At 35.8% G+C, this 15628-nt stretch overlaps 1 protein-coding gene across 1 annotated transcript; it reads right to left on the bottom strand.

Annotated features, from left to right (window-relative positions):
- Positions 1–324: 324 nt before the first annotated feature.
- LAMTOR3 (late endosomal/lysosomal adaptor, MAPK and MTOR activator 3) lies at positions 325–14038 on the bottom strand. The gene is made up of 7 exons (XM_023220083.3): positions 13828–14038; positions 13452–13497; positions 11451–11485; positions 6422–6480; positions 4665–4798; positions 3178–3241; positions 325–1188 (listed from the first exon to the last, which is right to left on the bottom strand). The coding sequence occupies exons 2-7, from the start codon at positions 13458–13460 to the stop codon at positions 1115–1117; spliced, it is 375 nt and encodes a 124-aa protein (XP_023075851.1). The 5' UTR covers positions 13461–13497; positions 13828–14038; the 3' UTR covers positions 325–1114.
- Between the last annotated feature and the right edge of the window lie 1590 nt (positions 14039–15628).

Consider the following 15628-nt stretch of genomic DNA (forward strand, 5'->3'; position numbering starts at 1 on the left):
CTGAACATAAAGGGCATATTCTAGAACTGTAGTACCTCTTTCATGGAGATTAAATTAGGTTCCTGCCTGAGGTTTCTTGGTTTCTTTTCTTTTTTGTTTTTGAGACAGAGTCTCTGTTGCCCAGGCTAGGGTGCAGTGGTGCAATCTTGGCTGACTGCAACCTGAGGTTTCTTTTCCAATTAACAGTTTATACTACCGTAAAACAATCTCCAAACCAATACCTACAAGAAACACTCATTATTTATTCATGTGGCTGAAAGAGTAATTATGTTTAGATTTTTGGAAAAAGTCTGAACAAAAAAAGGACCTATATAGTGCTCAAACTATATTTTTAAAAATACTATTTTATTTTTACTCACGTATGAAAAAAATGGCTATACTATCATGTTTACATACATACTAACATTGGAAACAGAATAACGAATTGTATTTAAATTTTATAAAGAACACACAAATATTAAAACACTGATTGGTTACAGAAAGCAGAGTCTGAGGAAAAACCATTAGCTATAATTTTCATTTTCATTAAAGAGCAGCACCCTCTGAGAATAATCAAACTGATTAGTAATATTCATCTATACTGCAAAATAATATGTACAAAGTAAAGTTAGTGATTGTACTGATTTTATTACTTTTATCAAGCCATTTTATGTTCCTCATTCAATGCAAAGAAATAAAACATAATCTGAAGAAAAATATGTCCTTATTATTATTCACAATAAAAAGTTGGCTTCATTCTGCAAGCCTGGGCATATTGTACAATTGGGAGCACTTAACGGCTCAAGTGGATCGATGTACCAGTTTGATTCTGATCCACTGAACAGAATCTCTCATCCATATCTGGTGACCAGACTAACTCCATGGGAGCTGTGATAGAGTGAACCATTTCTGTGGTATCCCTAGATCTCACTAAATAAGAAAGACCCTACACCAGAAAATATAGCAACTGATCTATCTATAAATTAACATCTATATGCTAGCTCTTTAGTATAAGTTGGAAAAAGTGGCCCTTTCTTGAGCACATGGATAAAAGTATTATTGTAGTCTAAAGATTGCTGGATTGATAGTGTGTTATTATAATCAAGATAAGGTACACACTGAAACCACTGTCAGATTAAGAAACTTCCACAACTTGTCTCAATTCTTCAAATAATGGAGCAAGTTCCTTTTCTAGGCTGACAATTAGTCCTAAAATAAAGAGATTAAGAAAATTACATGTTAGAAAAATGTTCCTCAAAGTCTGAAACTCAAATTTCTTCAAGCCCAAAATACACAGTTACCAAAAGTAAATCAGAACATAGTTTATTTCCCATGACTGAAACAAAATACAGGTTGAATATCCCTAATCCAAAATGCCGGGTACCAGTGTTTTGAATTTTGGAATATTTGTACAATACTTACTAGTTGAACATCCCTAATCCAAAAATCTCAAATATGAAATGCTCCAGTGAGCATTTTCTTTGAATGCCATATTGGTGCTCAGAAAATTTCAGACTTTAGAATGTTTTGGATTTCAGATTCTTGGATGAGGGATGTTCAACCTGTACTATAACCCTAAATAAAGCAACCAAAAACTCCACAGTCATTAATAAGTTTATTTTCAGCACCTATTACTAAAGTAAATGAATGAAAAATACTTATATATTAGGAAATACAGAATAAATTATATGCACTATAATTTGTTAGTTTTAGAACGAAAATCTTAATTTATACCTGTTTCAAAATTTGCACTGACTTAGAAATAATACATATAATTTTTACTAAATCAGGCATACTTTTGTGTCTGAGTAAATTTTAACGGATTACATCAAGACAGGTAGATAGCTTCTATATTGAACAAAGGAAATCAGAAATTTATTTTTATAAATTCAACAAAGCTAAGACATAAATAAATATTTCAAATAAAAAAATATTTTAAAAATAAATGGTAGAGTATAAAACACACTGGAGTTCACTGATGAACCTCCTGGGAGATAAACATCTAGAAATCAGCATATCTAGCTTCTCCTTAGTTTACTAGAGTGAAAGGCTACCTACCTCAAACAGAGCCTGTTTTATGTTCAAACAAATAAAGATCTTTCTCTGTCTTACAGAATATAAAAAGCATCTGGACTCTCAAGGAAAGGGTCCAAGTACTAAAATATTGTTCTGTACATTGTCATAATATATAACAACTGGTGACTTGGTATGTGATAGGTCATGTATCAAAATTGAGATTTAGTATATTTCATAAATATACTTAAAATCTAAACACCATTACTATCCTATATAATTCAGAAAGTGCTTTTACATATAGTATTTTACAGATTTCTAAAATGTTTCAAAATGGAAGAGATCTAATAGATCATCAAGTCTAAACCTCTCATTCTAAAGATAAGGTATCTAAGAACAGGTTTCAGTGACATAGCTAGAAGAACTTGCTCAGCTTGGGAGAAAAACCAAACAGAAAAAAAAATATATTACAATTCTCAACAGCGATCAAATCTAAAGGAGACAGACCTTTTAATAAAAATCCTACTTTATATAAAATGAAGTAAAAAAATTACAACCAAGTGAATAGTCATTATTTTACACATAAATATTCGGTGAAGGTATTGGATACAATGGAATTTTACTATTCTCTATAAAGGATACAGCTTCCTAGCATTTGTTCTCAAATTCTTCAGTTCTTAAGAAGAATGAGACTACGTTCATCTTATTCAGGCTCTTTAAATTCTCAATCACATTCATTTTCCCCATTAGGTAAAATTTAAAAAATTCTAATTTAATAGATTGGTCTGTAACTCATCAATCATTTTAATGCATTTTGTTGGGCTATCTTCACCTTGTTTTCTTAAACTGCTGTAATGGGAGCAAGATGTAGTATTCAAGATAATATTTAATTTTCCTGTCTCCAACAACAACAACAACAAAAAATCACTTACCCATACGGTCTCATTTGAACTAGAAAATAACATTGTAAGATGGAGAAAGCATATATTATCTCCATTATACAGATATGGAAACCAGGATTCAGAGAAATCACTTCTCCCAAGACATAGAAAAAAGACAGTGAAACTGGGCCCCAAGTTCAAGATTTTTGGCTCTAAATCTACTATTCCTCTTAAATTAAGGTATGGTAATTAAATTTTTTTTAAATTAAGGATTAAAAGTGATATTTAAGGTAATTAAACACACCTGTATTGGCACTGCTGCTGGCTATGAAACTCACCACCAAAGGTAAACGATTAAATTGAACCACCTAAAAAGAAAATAAGAGCCAAATAATATGTTGCATTGTGAAAACGTAGTATAACTAAACTGAAATGTCTTAATCTTTCAAAACCTTTAAAATGATCAATGTTTTAGTCCAACATCATGGTATTACATTACATTATGTAATAGAACATGTACATTATGAAATAGAAAGGAACTTTATATTTCAGTGACTATTTCCATAATTAGTGATGATCTCTTAGAGACATTAACACCATTGAGCCTGGAAAGTTTTTAAGGTGAAATCACGTCTTCATCTTTTTATCTCTAAAGCCCAGTAGAATATCAATTACATCATAAGGACTTAATAAGTAGTTGATAATTAAATGGATAAATACAGTATTTCTCAGTCATTCAGGTAGGTTTATCTTCACGATATTTTCTGGCTCTTGTGTATTACAGTAATTTAAATTAAATTTAAAATAACTTTAAATCAACTACCTTCAAAAAAAAAATTAGTTTCAATCTAATCCTTATTTGAAATTAAAGGTCAGATGGTTTGGTTATGTTTTACCTAATACACATTAAAATATATAACTCTTAAAATAAAAGATGGGCCTGGCACGGTGGCTCACGTCTGTAATCCTAGCACTTTGGGAGGCTGAGGTGGATGGGATCATTTGAGGCCAGGAGTTCAAGACCACTCTGGCCAACATGGTGAAAGCCCATCTCTACTAAAAATACAAAAATTAGCCAGGCCTGGTAGCACATGCCTGTAATCCCAGCTACTTGAGAGGCTGAGGCGTGCGAATCTCTTGAACCTGAGAGGTGGAAGTTGCAGTGAGATGAGATCATGCCACTGCACTCCAGCATGGGGCGACACAGCCAGACTCTTGTCTCGGAAGGAAAAAAAAAAAAGAGTAACTTAACATCAATTGATTAGGAAACATAGCTCTAAAGCACAAGGAGTTAATTCAGTCTTAAGAAAATATAGCTTGAGATCAAGAGACACGTAAAAACTAACTTCTTTCCCACAAATAATAACCTCATTTATTACATATATATGTTTCCAAAAAATGAAGGAATTAGCAGCAAGAGCAAATTTAATAAACTTTCAAGGAAAGTTTTTTTAAATCTGTTACTACAACAAAAAAAGTGTGTCAGCTGAGAAATCATAGTTGTTTAGCTAAGGGCACCATCTACTGGAGATAACAGTGACCTGACTTACTCTTTTTAGGATAACATGTACTTTATTAAGTCACTTAATTACTTTTCCATCGTAATTATTTCCTGGTATAAAATGTGAAGAAAATTACTACCGTTTAACACAACCAATTTGAAGGCTAAAATTTTACAATTTCATTCCCTTCAAAACTAAAATTGAGACCTATAGCACAAACTATTTTATATATAAAAGGCACAAAAATGACAACTGAAATCAGCAAATCATTTGATAATTATGAACTTACCTGGTAGGTGTTATAGTAACAGATGATACTTTTATTTTTTGAAAGTCCAAGTTTGCTCCCTTGGTCTGTTGCCAGGGCAAAAGTGGATAAGAAACCAGGTCGCAATGCATGCTCCGGAGCATTGTCATTGGCCACTAGAAAAATAAATGATTTAAATAAAAATTATGCAGAGGATATGGTAGAGAGATTTACAGCCCTTTTTCATAAACCTCTTTTTAAAATTGAGCACAAAGGTTACATTTCACAATACTGAAAATCGTATCACTAATGGGGTCTCATCACTAATCAGGAAAAATTGCTCAATCAAAAGTTCACTGATCACAAATAAGAGAAGAAACGCTGACTCTCACAATTTTTTTAAATTTTAAAAAGAAAATTAAATGTTTATATTTTCTTGATATCTAACTTAAAACATAGATTAATCAACTACATTTAACTGGTTATCTGAGGACTAGGCTAGAATAAACTGATGAAAAAAGTTACAAAACTTCTGCTCTTATAAAACCCACAGCAAGGAGTATCTTTCATAGATATTAGCAATTGGCAGCTAGTTACCTGTTTCATGTTTCTCTCACTCATTAAAAGGTACGCATGGAGTTTGTTGTATTAATGAGTGCAGGGCTCAAGGCTTTAACATAGAGATCCTCATGAAGAACATTAGAACTGGAAAATCTGAGATTATTTTGTTCAAATCCCTCATTACAGAATTGAGAGAAAGCAAGTAATCTGTCCACAGCCATTCAACGACCATTTTATAGTGAGTTAGAAAGCACACTGGACCACACATCAGGAGATGATGGGTTCTGTTACTGACTCACGCCCGACTTTGGACTGCAATGTTTGAAGATTAAAAACCATGGGACCTCCTTTGTTGATATTCCATGTTCTTATAATGTGTTTGTCAAAATTCTCCCAGAATGGAATCAATGTCTATTATAGAAATGCTTATAATCTTTACAAATTCATGCAGTTTATTAATAAGAATCTAAGACACAGCTAACTCTCCATTGAAACTGCTAATGAAGTCCAAGTGTCTTTGCACTTTATCAACTTCACTTATAAAATGAAAGAACTAAATCAGTTGACTTCTAAACCTCCGTTCATTTCTAAAGTCTAAAATTATCTGACATATATTCAACTCCAGGTGGAAAATTGTACACAAAATATACAGAACATTATCCAATCTTTAATGTTTGATAAAGCCATTACAGTGTCCCAAAAAACTAGGAACATCCATGCTCATAATACCATAAAATAAAAATAGTAAATATTGTCTGAATCCACACTGACTCTCTGTGACATCATGTTTACTTATGATTCAAATACATGGGTATTATCCTAAAACAACTAGCAATTTGATAAAATGTGTGTGTGTGTGTGTATGTGTGTGTGTGTGTGTATGTAATGTAGGGGTGTCTGTGTGTATATCTAGCTGCATACACGCTCACTCTCATCACTTAGATTTACTAATGGTTTATGTTGCACTGTAAATGTCTTTAACGGGAAATGGGTCTGTGATAAATCCATGCTTAAACTCTAGATGTTAACATGATACACGTGATATATAATACATTGTAGATTCAAATTCAACCTTCAACATACAAAAGCAAACACTTCTGCCAATACTAAGACCATCATCTCCTAAAATTTACTAAAATGAATTTTACATGTTTGCCTGCTGTACTACTCAGATGTAAATTACACACATTTTTAGTCAAAAGCAAAGAAGATATTTGCATTTAAATGTTCACTTTTACCTTTAATAACAGGTACTCCATCTCTATCTGACACAACAATGGCATGGAGCCCTTCAACACTAGAAAAAGAAAATAGTTAAAATATAAGAAAGTTAAAATACAAAATATTTCATTTTCTCAAACTATGCACCTCAAAGACATAATAATTCTCATGTATTTTCTGAAAAACCATAGGACCCCAAAATTCTCCCAGAAATGGAATCAATGTGTATTATAGAAATGTTTATAATATTTACAAATTCATGCAGTTTATTAACAAGAATCTGAGACAAAGCTAACTCTCCATTAAAACTGCTAATGAATGATCAGTCCATGGTTTCCAAAAGCATGAAAGATAATCAGCAGTGGCTACAGTGACAAAAAAGAGCCTTTTTCCTTTTTCATTCATGCAAATATTAAATGGTCGGTGTTTGTGACACCTAATACTTTGATACTATGAAAAACAGAAATAAGCACAATCATTGCCTTCACGTGGCTTCCGATCTAAAAAGTGAGTATGTTATCAATAATCTCACAAGAACAAACATAAAACTAAAACTGGGGGCAAGTATTGTTAAAAAGTTCATAGGGGCCAGGCACGGTGGCTCACGCCTGTAATCTCAACACTTTGGGAGTCTGAGGCGGGTGGATCACAATGTCAAGAGATCGAGACCATCCTGGCTAACATGGTGAAACCCCGTCTACTGAAAATACAAAAAAAAAAAAAAAAAATAGCCGGGCGTGGTGCTGGGCACCTGTAGTCCCAGCTACTCAGGAGGCTTAGGCAGGAGAATGGCATGAACTCGGGAGGCAGTGCTTGCAGTGAGCTGAGATCATACCACTGCACTCCAGCCTGGGCAACAAAGCAAGACTGTCTCAAAAAAAAAAAAAAAAAAAAAGTTCATAGGGATATGAGAACCTAGAAAACAGGAGGTTGATGCAGACAGAGAGTGGACCAGGGAAGGCTTTCCTGGAGGCAGTAATACCTCAGCTGAGATGTTATGGCACTAAGTGAAAAGACGTGGAAAGACTGTTCCTGGCTGAAGAAACAGGGCAAAACGAATGAAGGCCATGCAGCAATCCTTTCAGCCATGCTTACCTAAGAAGTAGTAAGCAGAATGGTCAAGCTATAGCTCTAAAGTTAGAAAGACCTGGGTTCCAGTCCAGGCTCTGCCACTGATTATTTATGCTGTCTTGAGCTAGTTATGAAACCTTTATAAGCCTCAGATTAACTATCTGAAAAATGGGAATAACTGTACTTACTTAGATATTGTGAAACTTAATACAACGCACATAAAGTGTAGGCTGGCACATAATTCGAAAATATCACTTATTAACTAGTACCAATGGTGTCAATTGTGCACAGTGACAATGACATAATTTATCACTAAAGTTTAAGTACTAAATAATCAGTGAGAATCCCTGGGAAATTAGCAATTAAGAAATACATAGAGTAGAGCACAAAAGTACTGTGATAAAAAATATAAGGTGACACTCCTCAACTTTCAACATTTATGCAAAACCCTTTCATTGTAACATAAAACTTACAGTCCTGTAACTATCTTATGGAATCTATAAACTACAACTCAGAGATATGTTCAATATCCCTACAGCAACCTGGACTTATCTATTCTTTGCATTAACTTGCAACCTGGACTTATCTATTCTTTGCATTAACTTTAAAGTGTTAACTTTAATGTATTAACTAAGGAATAAGAAATACTATATTAACCTTATGTTTAAATACTGACATTAAATTTTTAAAAACCCCATTGTCAAAAACATTTAAATCAGAGAAGTGTTATTAAATGTGAGTGGAAAATGTTACAAACAAAATCATTTGTCTTCCTTACATAAAAAATAAGAATAAGTTTATAAATGACTTTTATACTATTTTTATCCTATTATTAGCATGATTTCCTATTCATTCAATCCTAAACTTATTTATGGATTAAAATATTTCTCTAAGATTAATACATAACTTAGGCCAGGCACGGTGGCTCATGCCTGTAATCCCAGCACTTTGGGAGGCCAAAGTGGGCAGATCACCTGAGGTCAGGAGTTTGAGACCAGCCTGGCCAACATGATGAAACCCCATCTCAAGTAAAAATACAAAAATTAGCCGGGTGTGGTAGTGCTCGTTTGTAATCCCAGCTACTTGGGAGACTGAGGCATGAGAATCGTTTGAACCTGCGTTGCAGTGAACCAAGATCGCGCCACTGCACTCCAGTCTGGGTGACAGAACGAGACTGTTTCAAAAAAAAAAAAAACAAAAAACAAACAAAAAAAGCAACAGATAAATACATAAAATAAATATATTCTTCTAAGTTAAAAACTAGATTATATAAAACATATCCTACAGATATTTGTACATATGCCAATTATTCTGTGCAGTTACCAAAAGCAACATCATTTGAAACAGTAAAGCATTACAAACCCAACTGTCCATCAAGAAAAACAAGGTAAGATATGATATACACCTACAAAGGAATACTCTGCAGTCATGAGAAAGAGGAAGTTCTCTATGTACCAGGAAAGATTACTCTCAAAGTTACATTCTTAAGTGAAAAAATACAGTTTAGAACAGTGTATACAAGCAGCAATAAATTTTGTACCAAAATGTGCAGGCATATGTGTATGCTGTGTGTATAAATATGTGTATATACATGTCTGCTCATAGGTACATAAAATATCTCTACAGATTAATGGTGGGTGCCTCTGTGAGGGGAAACTGTGCATGTGGCTGGAGAGGAAGGATGGGCAGCTACTCACTCTATGTTCAGTGAACTCTTGAATCTGAACTTGATGAATGTACTACCTACTCCCAAAATAAATTAAAAACAGGTAATAAATTAAAAAACCACAAAAATGTTTAGAAAAATTAGTGCCACCACAGGTAGCTTCTTTTTTAAAATTTCCATGGAAATTACTTTAAACACAACTAATGCTCCAAAGAAAATAAAAGGACTTTCTTTCTGATGGACTTCACAGAGAAATGAATTCAAGAAAGTAGAAAAATTACTTACACTCTTAAGTATATAATTTTAGAAATCAGGTCACAAATATAAAAGCTGTTTTCAATTCTACATACAATGCACAAAGAGTAATATGAATAGATTTTACTAATAATTAAAAATAACTGGCTCATGAAGAGATATTACACTTTTAGAAGAAATGAATTAAATTTTGTGAAATATTCTGAAGAAATCTAAACCTTAAGCTTACTAAAACCACCATTTTTTTCTAAAAACAAATGTTGCATTACTAATCAAAGTCATCAGATTTAGTTTTATACACATAATTATGAAATATTTGATTATTTTAAAACATACAAAGTGGGATTATTAAAGCCTGAGACTGCTTCGGGTCACAACCAGATTTTAAATTGCAAACGCAAGAATGATATTTTGCAGAGAATTCAAAAAATGCACAAAAACACACATTTCATTAGTATCCGTAGCTGGCAGACTTTGTTACTGAGAGGCACTGAGGTTCAACAGTTAAAAGCATGAATCCATGACTCGGAAGCAGGATGCCTGCATCCAAACCCATACATCTAGCAACAAATCAAAGTGTATTCTACAATTCTTCATGAATAAGTTCAAAACATTATTATTTCTTCATTATTATTGTTCTGGGATGCAGTAAGCCTATTTTCAATAATGATATGAGTTGAACTGGCTTTTTTTCATTATTTAAAAAAAAACCTGACAGTACTAATACCTTTCCTGACATTATGAAAGATTTTCATAAAGCTTTTAACAAACATCCTTTAACTGAATTTATTTCTTGGATAAGCACGACAACCTGATATTTCCCCTTTTGTTAAAAGATAAAAGACATCCAAATGCAAAGAAGAAATAAGCATATATTTTCCAATTATTTCTGATCAACATTAGAACTACTCAGTAATATAATAAATACTTTTGGTATTATTCTCTGATTCCTTTATACAGACAGCTTCACCATACCCAGTGTCACAGGCTCTTATGATTTTCAGAGTACACTTAATAGTTAAAATGAGATTGCCATTGTCTGAAACATTTTTGATACTTATATTCACAGATGATGTAATTAGAATCAATTATTGCTTTGTTTATTAGATCTCCAGATGAATAATGGGTATCTTTCTGGTGGGTTTATAACTTAAGAACATTGAATGTAATTTTGCTATTTCTTCAATAAGAGATGCTAACACTCAAAAGAGGATTGTAAATCACTAAGACTTCTAAGTGAATTAACTGCACTATTAACTATTTCGTCATACCGCCAGTATAGTGGGGTATCTCTCCATTCCAATTTGAGCACCCTTTCTTTATGCTAAGGTAACTACAGAAAAATACAGAAAGTCCTCATTTTGCACAGTTCCAATATGCACATTTTAGTTAGTATGGTTAAGTACCCCCACTCCCTGCAGAAGAGCACAGGTCAAATTTTAGTTAGCATGGCATAATACCTGAATAACTGCATAAAGTATAAACTTTTCTAATTCTTTAGTCTATAAATCATAACATAAATAATTATGTAATTAAGAGATGCACACTGTCATCAGTAACCAGCCACATCATTTCTTTCAAAGTACGTTGCTGGTTGGTCACTGTGCATCTGTTATGCAGTTCATGCAGAGATAGCAAAGCATGTAGTTTTGTACCTCCTTGTCTCCCAATGATAAAGTATGTGACATTTAGAAAAAGAGATAATAAAAAGAGGAAACTGGCCAACAAAGATGAAATACAGCAAAGAAATGAAAAGTAATAATGCTGGAAGTGAATTTCAAATAAAGAGTTATAGAAGAAACAGGTGACCAAGGGAATGCTGACACTATCCCTCTAGATACACAGAGAACTCAGTGAAGGCAAACTTATTGACATAAATGAGGAAAGCGGTTGTGATGAAAATTTTCCAGAGGACATGATGCTGGCAAAAAATATTCATATTAAAGGAAATCTCAGAGATACTTCAAAACATTGAAAATACACAGACAAAATACTTTATAAAATTAACATATGGCATATAGAATTTATTCAGTAACAAATTAAAAATTTCTTACCTTGGTAACTTTTTATACAAGAATCGCTTTAGGTCCTGAAAGAGAATATTAAAAAATCATGTTATAATAATAGGCCTTCCACTGTTTTCTAGATCCTGTCCTATCCAAATTTTAGGGACGTTCAGTTATCATTCATAGCCCTTCTTGCTGTGTTTTATCTTTCTCTGTCTGATTTGGATGTTTACTAGTCATGCAACTTGGAGTAAGTTAACTAACCTTTTTTCCCTAAGCCTATTTAATTATTTGTTGAATAGGGCTAATATAGAACCTACATCATAAGAGTGCTGTTAAAGTTTTTTGAGAAGTTGCATGGATTAGCATACCTAGAAATGGGAAACACAAATACATTTTAGCCATAAAATTACATCATAATTTTCATACTAGTGTTTTATATCCTGTTGCTATTGTGTTCACTTGAGAAGACATTATAAACACCTTTCCAGGTTCAAAGATAGACTTTCCACCATCATTTTAATGGTCTTGGGTAAGGTGATATGACTTCTGTAAGACTGTTATCTCACGTGATTATCACATTATAAAAATATGCCCTCCATTGTTTCATTATTTGTTGAACTCACCTACTCAACAAATAATGAAACAGTGTAAGGCATATTATTATAACATAATTATTAAAATATTCTGTTTAAGGACCTAAAATAAATTATATATGACTATGTGAGGCAACAGTCTTTTTTTTTTTTTTGAGACGGAGTTTCGCTCTTGCTGTCCAGGCTGGAGTGCAATGGCACGATCTCGGCTCACTGCAACCTCTGCTTCCCAGGTTCAAGCGATTCTCCTGCCTCAACTTCCGAGTAACTGGCATTATAAGCACCCATAACCACGCCCCAGCTTTTTTTTTTTGTATTTTTAGTAGAGATAGGGTTTCACCATGTAGGCCAGGCTGGTCTCCAACTCCTGACCTCAGGTGATCCACCCGCCTTGGCTTCCCAAAGTGCTGGGATTACAGACGTGAGCCACCACGCCCAGTCCAGTCTTACAGAATATAAGATAAATGGCGAAGTGTGTCAAGTGTTTAACACTAAACACAGTTACAGTTAAGACTAAAGAAATATAAGACTACTTTATTTTTCTAAGCTGGGGCTCACTGCAACTTCCAAGTTCTGGGCTCAAGCAATCCTTCCGCCTCACTTCCAGCATAGCTGGAACTACAGGGTTATCAACGCGCCTGGTTAATTTTTAAATTTCTTTTTGTAGAAGGGGGTCTTGCTATGTTGCCCAGGCTGATCTTGAACTCCCAGCCTCAAGTGATCCTTCCATCTCGGCATCCCAAAATGCTGAGATTACAGACTAAGCCACCGCACCGGCCAGAAGATTATCTTATTTTGTCTCATTACACTCTCTCATCCCAGGAATTTCACTGACAATTTAGGTATCGATTTTGACCTCGCATGGATTAATCAGATATCTGTTGTTTTGAGCCTCCAACACTTACTATTCTCCAAACCCGAATGATCATTTTATTTCATGTTATGACCATTGGCTTATTTTTGCTCTCATCCTACACACACACACACACACACACACACACCCCTCATTTTATTTCATGTTACGTTTCTAAAGAGGCATGGGTTAGAAATCATCGTAAATTGCTACAATAAACCTAATAAGATATTGTTACCACTTACTGGAAAAAAGTATTCTGGGTACATGTCCTACTGACCAAATTCTGACAGGAAAAGCAGCCAACCATCATTCAGAATTTCAAATGGTAATACAGAGCCTCTCTTATGCCCCAGCTGGATTGGTGAGTAGGGAGAATATAATTTTCTCAGTCTCAAGCTCCTTAGTGTCCTCCACCCCCATTCGAGGCAGAACCTCAGGATCCTGCAAATTCATTCGTATTAGTCTCCCACTTCACATACTAGAGAAAATAATTAACCGTGATGGGTGGGGATGGGAGGATTTTCTACCTCTCCCCGCTCAGTATTCCCCTCCAAATTCCCCACTCTCCCCTTCCTCTTATGTGGGGGTGTCACTCACATCCGCCATGATGAACCCCTTTCTCTCGCAGGATCAATCTCCACGCCTGGAAGAGAAACTCCCGGTGACTCTTACCTCTTTGGCTTCCTCGTCCTCCCCACCCCCAACTTAATAAGCAAGATCAGCCCTCGTCAGAACCAGGCAAAACCCCCGCGGTTCTAGGGCTTGGCCCAGCAAGCCCAGTGGGAGTCGGAGTGCCCCAACATCCCCACGGGTACTCAGCTGGCACGCCTTACCTCAGCCCACCCCATCCCTGTCTCTCCACCCCAAAGAGCTAGGCCCAAAGAAAAGAAGAGGGGGTCCTCTGCTGTTTAGTCTCACCAGCCGCGCCACCTCCCGGACTAGGCCTCAAACCAGGCAAAGTAGCGCCAGTTACCTGGGGTTTCTGCGTTGCCTGGTTCTCTCCGCTGTCACTTCAGGGACAGCTTTAAAGACAGGTTCCTCCTCAAGCCACCGTCACATGATTGATGACCTCTTCTGCGCTCCGGGAAGCACTTCTACGCCGTCGCCCCAAGATACTGGATTTCCGGAGGGGCCTGGCGGAAGCTTCGAGGGCGCGGCCGCCCGACGCGCCCCGCCCCTCCCCCGCCCACCGCGGGCCGCGTCTTGCGCCTGCGCCTTGTGTCACGGGCCGAGGGACGTCGGCTGTGGGGTAGAGGATTTGTACGAGATCGCTGGATCCTGAGGACCCCAGAAAATGCAAGCAAGGTTATGTGTTACAAGACATTCTTGTGCAGAGAGGGTGTATAAATGTCATTAGTTTTCAGGGTCCGTTATCTTAAAACCTTTTCCTGTAGATGAAGAAATTTGAGGGGATGGTGTGATGAGCAACAGATTGCCTGTGAACAAGCAACAGATTGCCTGTGATTGGAAGTACCAGGTCCACAGGTTTCTGACTTGTTTCCTAGGTTCTTGTGACTTCCCCACGGGTGCTCTTTACTCAAGGCCTTATCTAGATTGAATGGGGAAGAGCCATGGGTTTTCTGGAGCACTTCAAGCGTCTACTTTTAACATGCAAACACTGGATTACGGGTACTTTCTATGTTCTCTTTTACATCAGAATTTTTAAAAATTAGTAAGGTCTCATGTAATAAATAATTGGAAAAAAAAAAAAAAAAAAAAAAAGCCTTGCCGGGGGCGGTGACTGACGCCTGAAATCCCAGCACTTTGGGAGTCTGAGGCGGGACGATCCTTTGAGCCCAGGAGTTCCACACCAGCCTGGCAAGATAGAACCCCATCTCTACTACTACTACTACTACTACTACTACTACTACTACTAATAACAACAATAAAGAATTAGCCGAACGTGGCGTGCGCCAGGTACTCGGGAGGCTGAGGCAGGAGGATTCCTTCAGCCCAGGGTTTGAGGCTGCATTGAGTGGTGATCGCCCCACTGAACTCCAGCTTGAGTGACAGAGCGAGATGCTCAAAAGAAAAGCTTCTTTAGAAATCACATCCTCTTTCAGCTACCACCCTGTTTTTCCTCTACTCCCTTTCATAGCCAAATTTTCAGAAAATTTTAGCCTGGTTTTTAATTGCTGCTTGCATGTCACAAATCTAATCAGAGTTCTGTTGATTCTACCTCCTATCTTTGAAAACTAGTCACCCATCTATATTTCTACCCTAGTGCAAGCCATGGTCATCTCTCTCTTGACAATAACCTCCTATTCTTCTTACATTCTCTTTTGCCCTCCAGTCTCCACAGAGCAACAAAAATGATGTTCTAAAAACCCAAATCGGATCATTTAACTCCTTTCTTGAAAATCAACTTTATTGACTTAGGATAAAGTTCTATATCAGCATCATGGTTTATATATCGTTCTTATGGGGATCTGGCCCCTATCTTAATTCTCTCACCTACCCTGGATTCCTTATGCTATGATCATACAAGTTTGTTTCCACTTCCATAAAGATTTATCACTTTACCAACTTAGCACATTCTGCCTATTTCTCTAGCATACCTTAATCCTACTAATCTCTTCTTTTGCATTTCAGCTTAAACTCACTCTCAAAGAAGCCTTTTCTGACCCTCACTGAATAGTTTAGGCCTTCTAGATAAATGCTTTCATTGTGCCCTGTAATTTTCTTTGTAGAATTTATCACAATTATAATTAGTTACTTGATATTTATTTTCTTTGCTAGATGGAAACTCTAAGGTTTTTGTCTTTCTTATTCAA

Source organism: Piliocolobus tephrosceles, chromosome 3, assembly GCF_002776525.5.
Source record: "Piliocolobus tephrosceles isolate RC106 chromosome 3, ASM277652v3, whole genome shotgun sequence".
In the NCBI taxonomy this organism is placed as follows: domain Eukaryota; kingdom Metazoa; phylum Chordata; class Mammalia; order Primates; family Cercopithecidae; genus Piliocolobus; species Piliocolobus tephrosceles.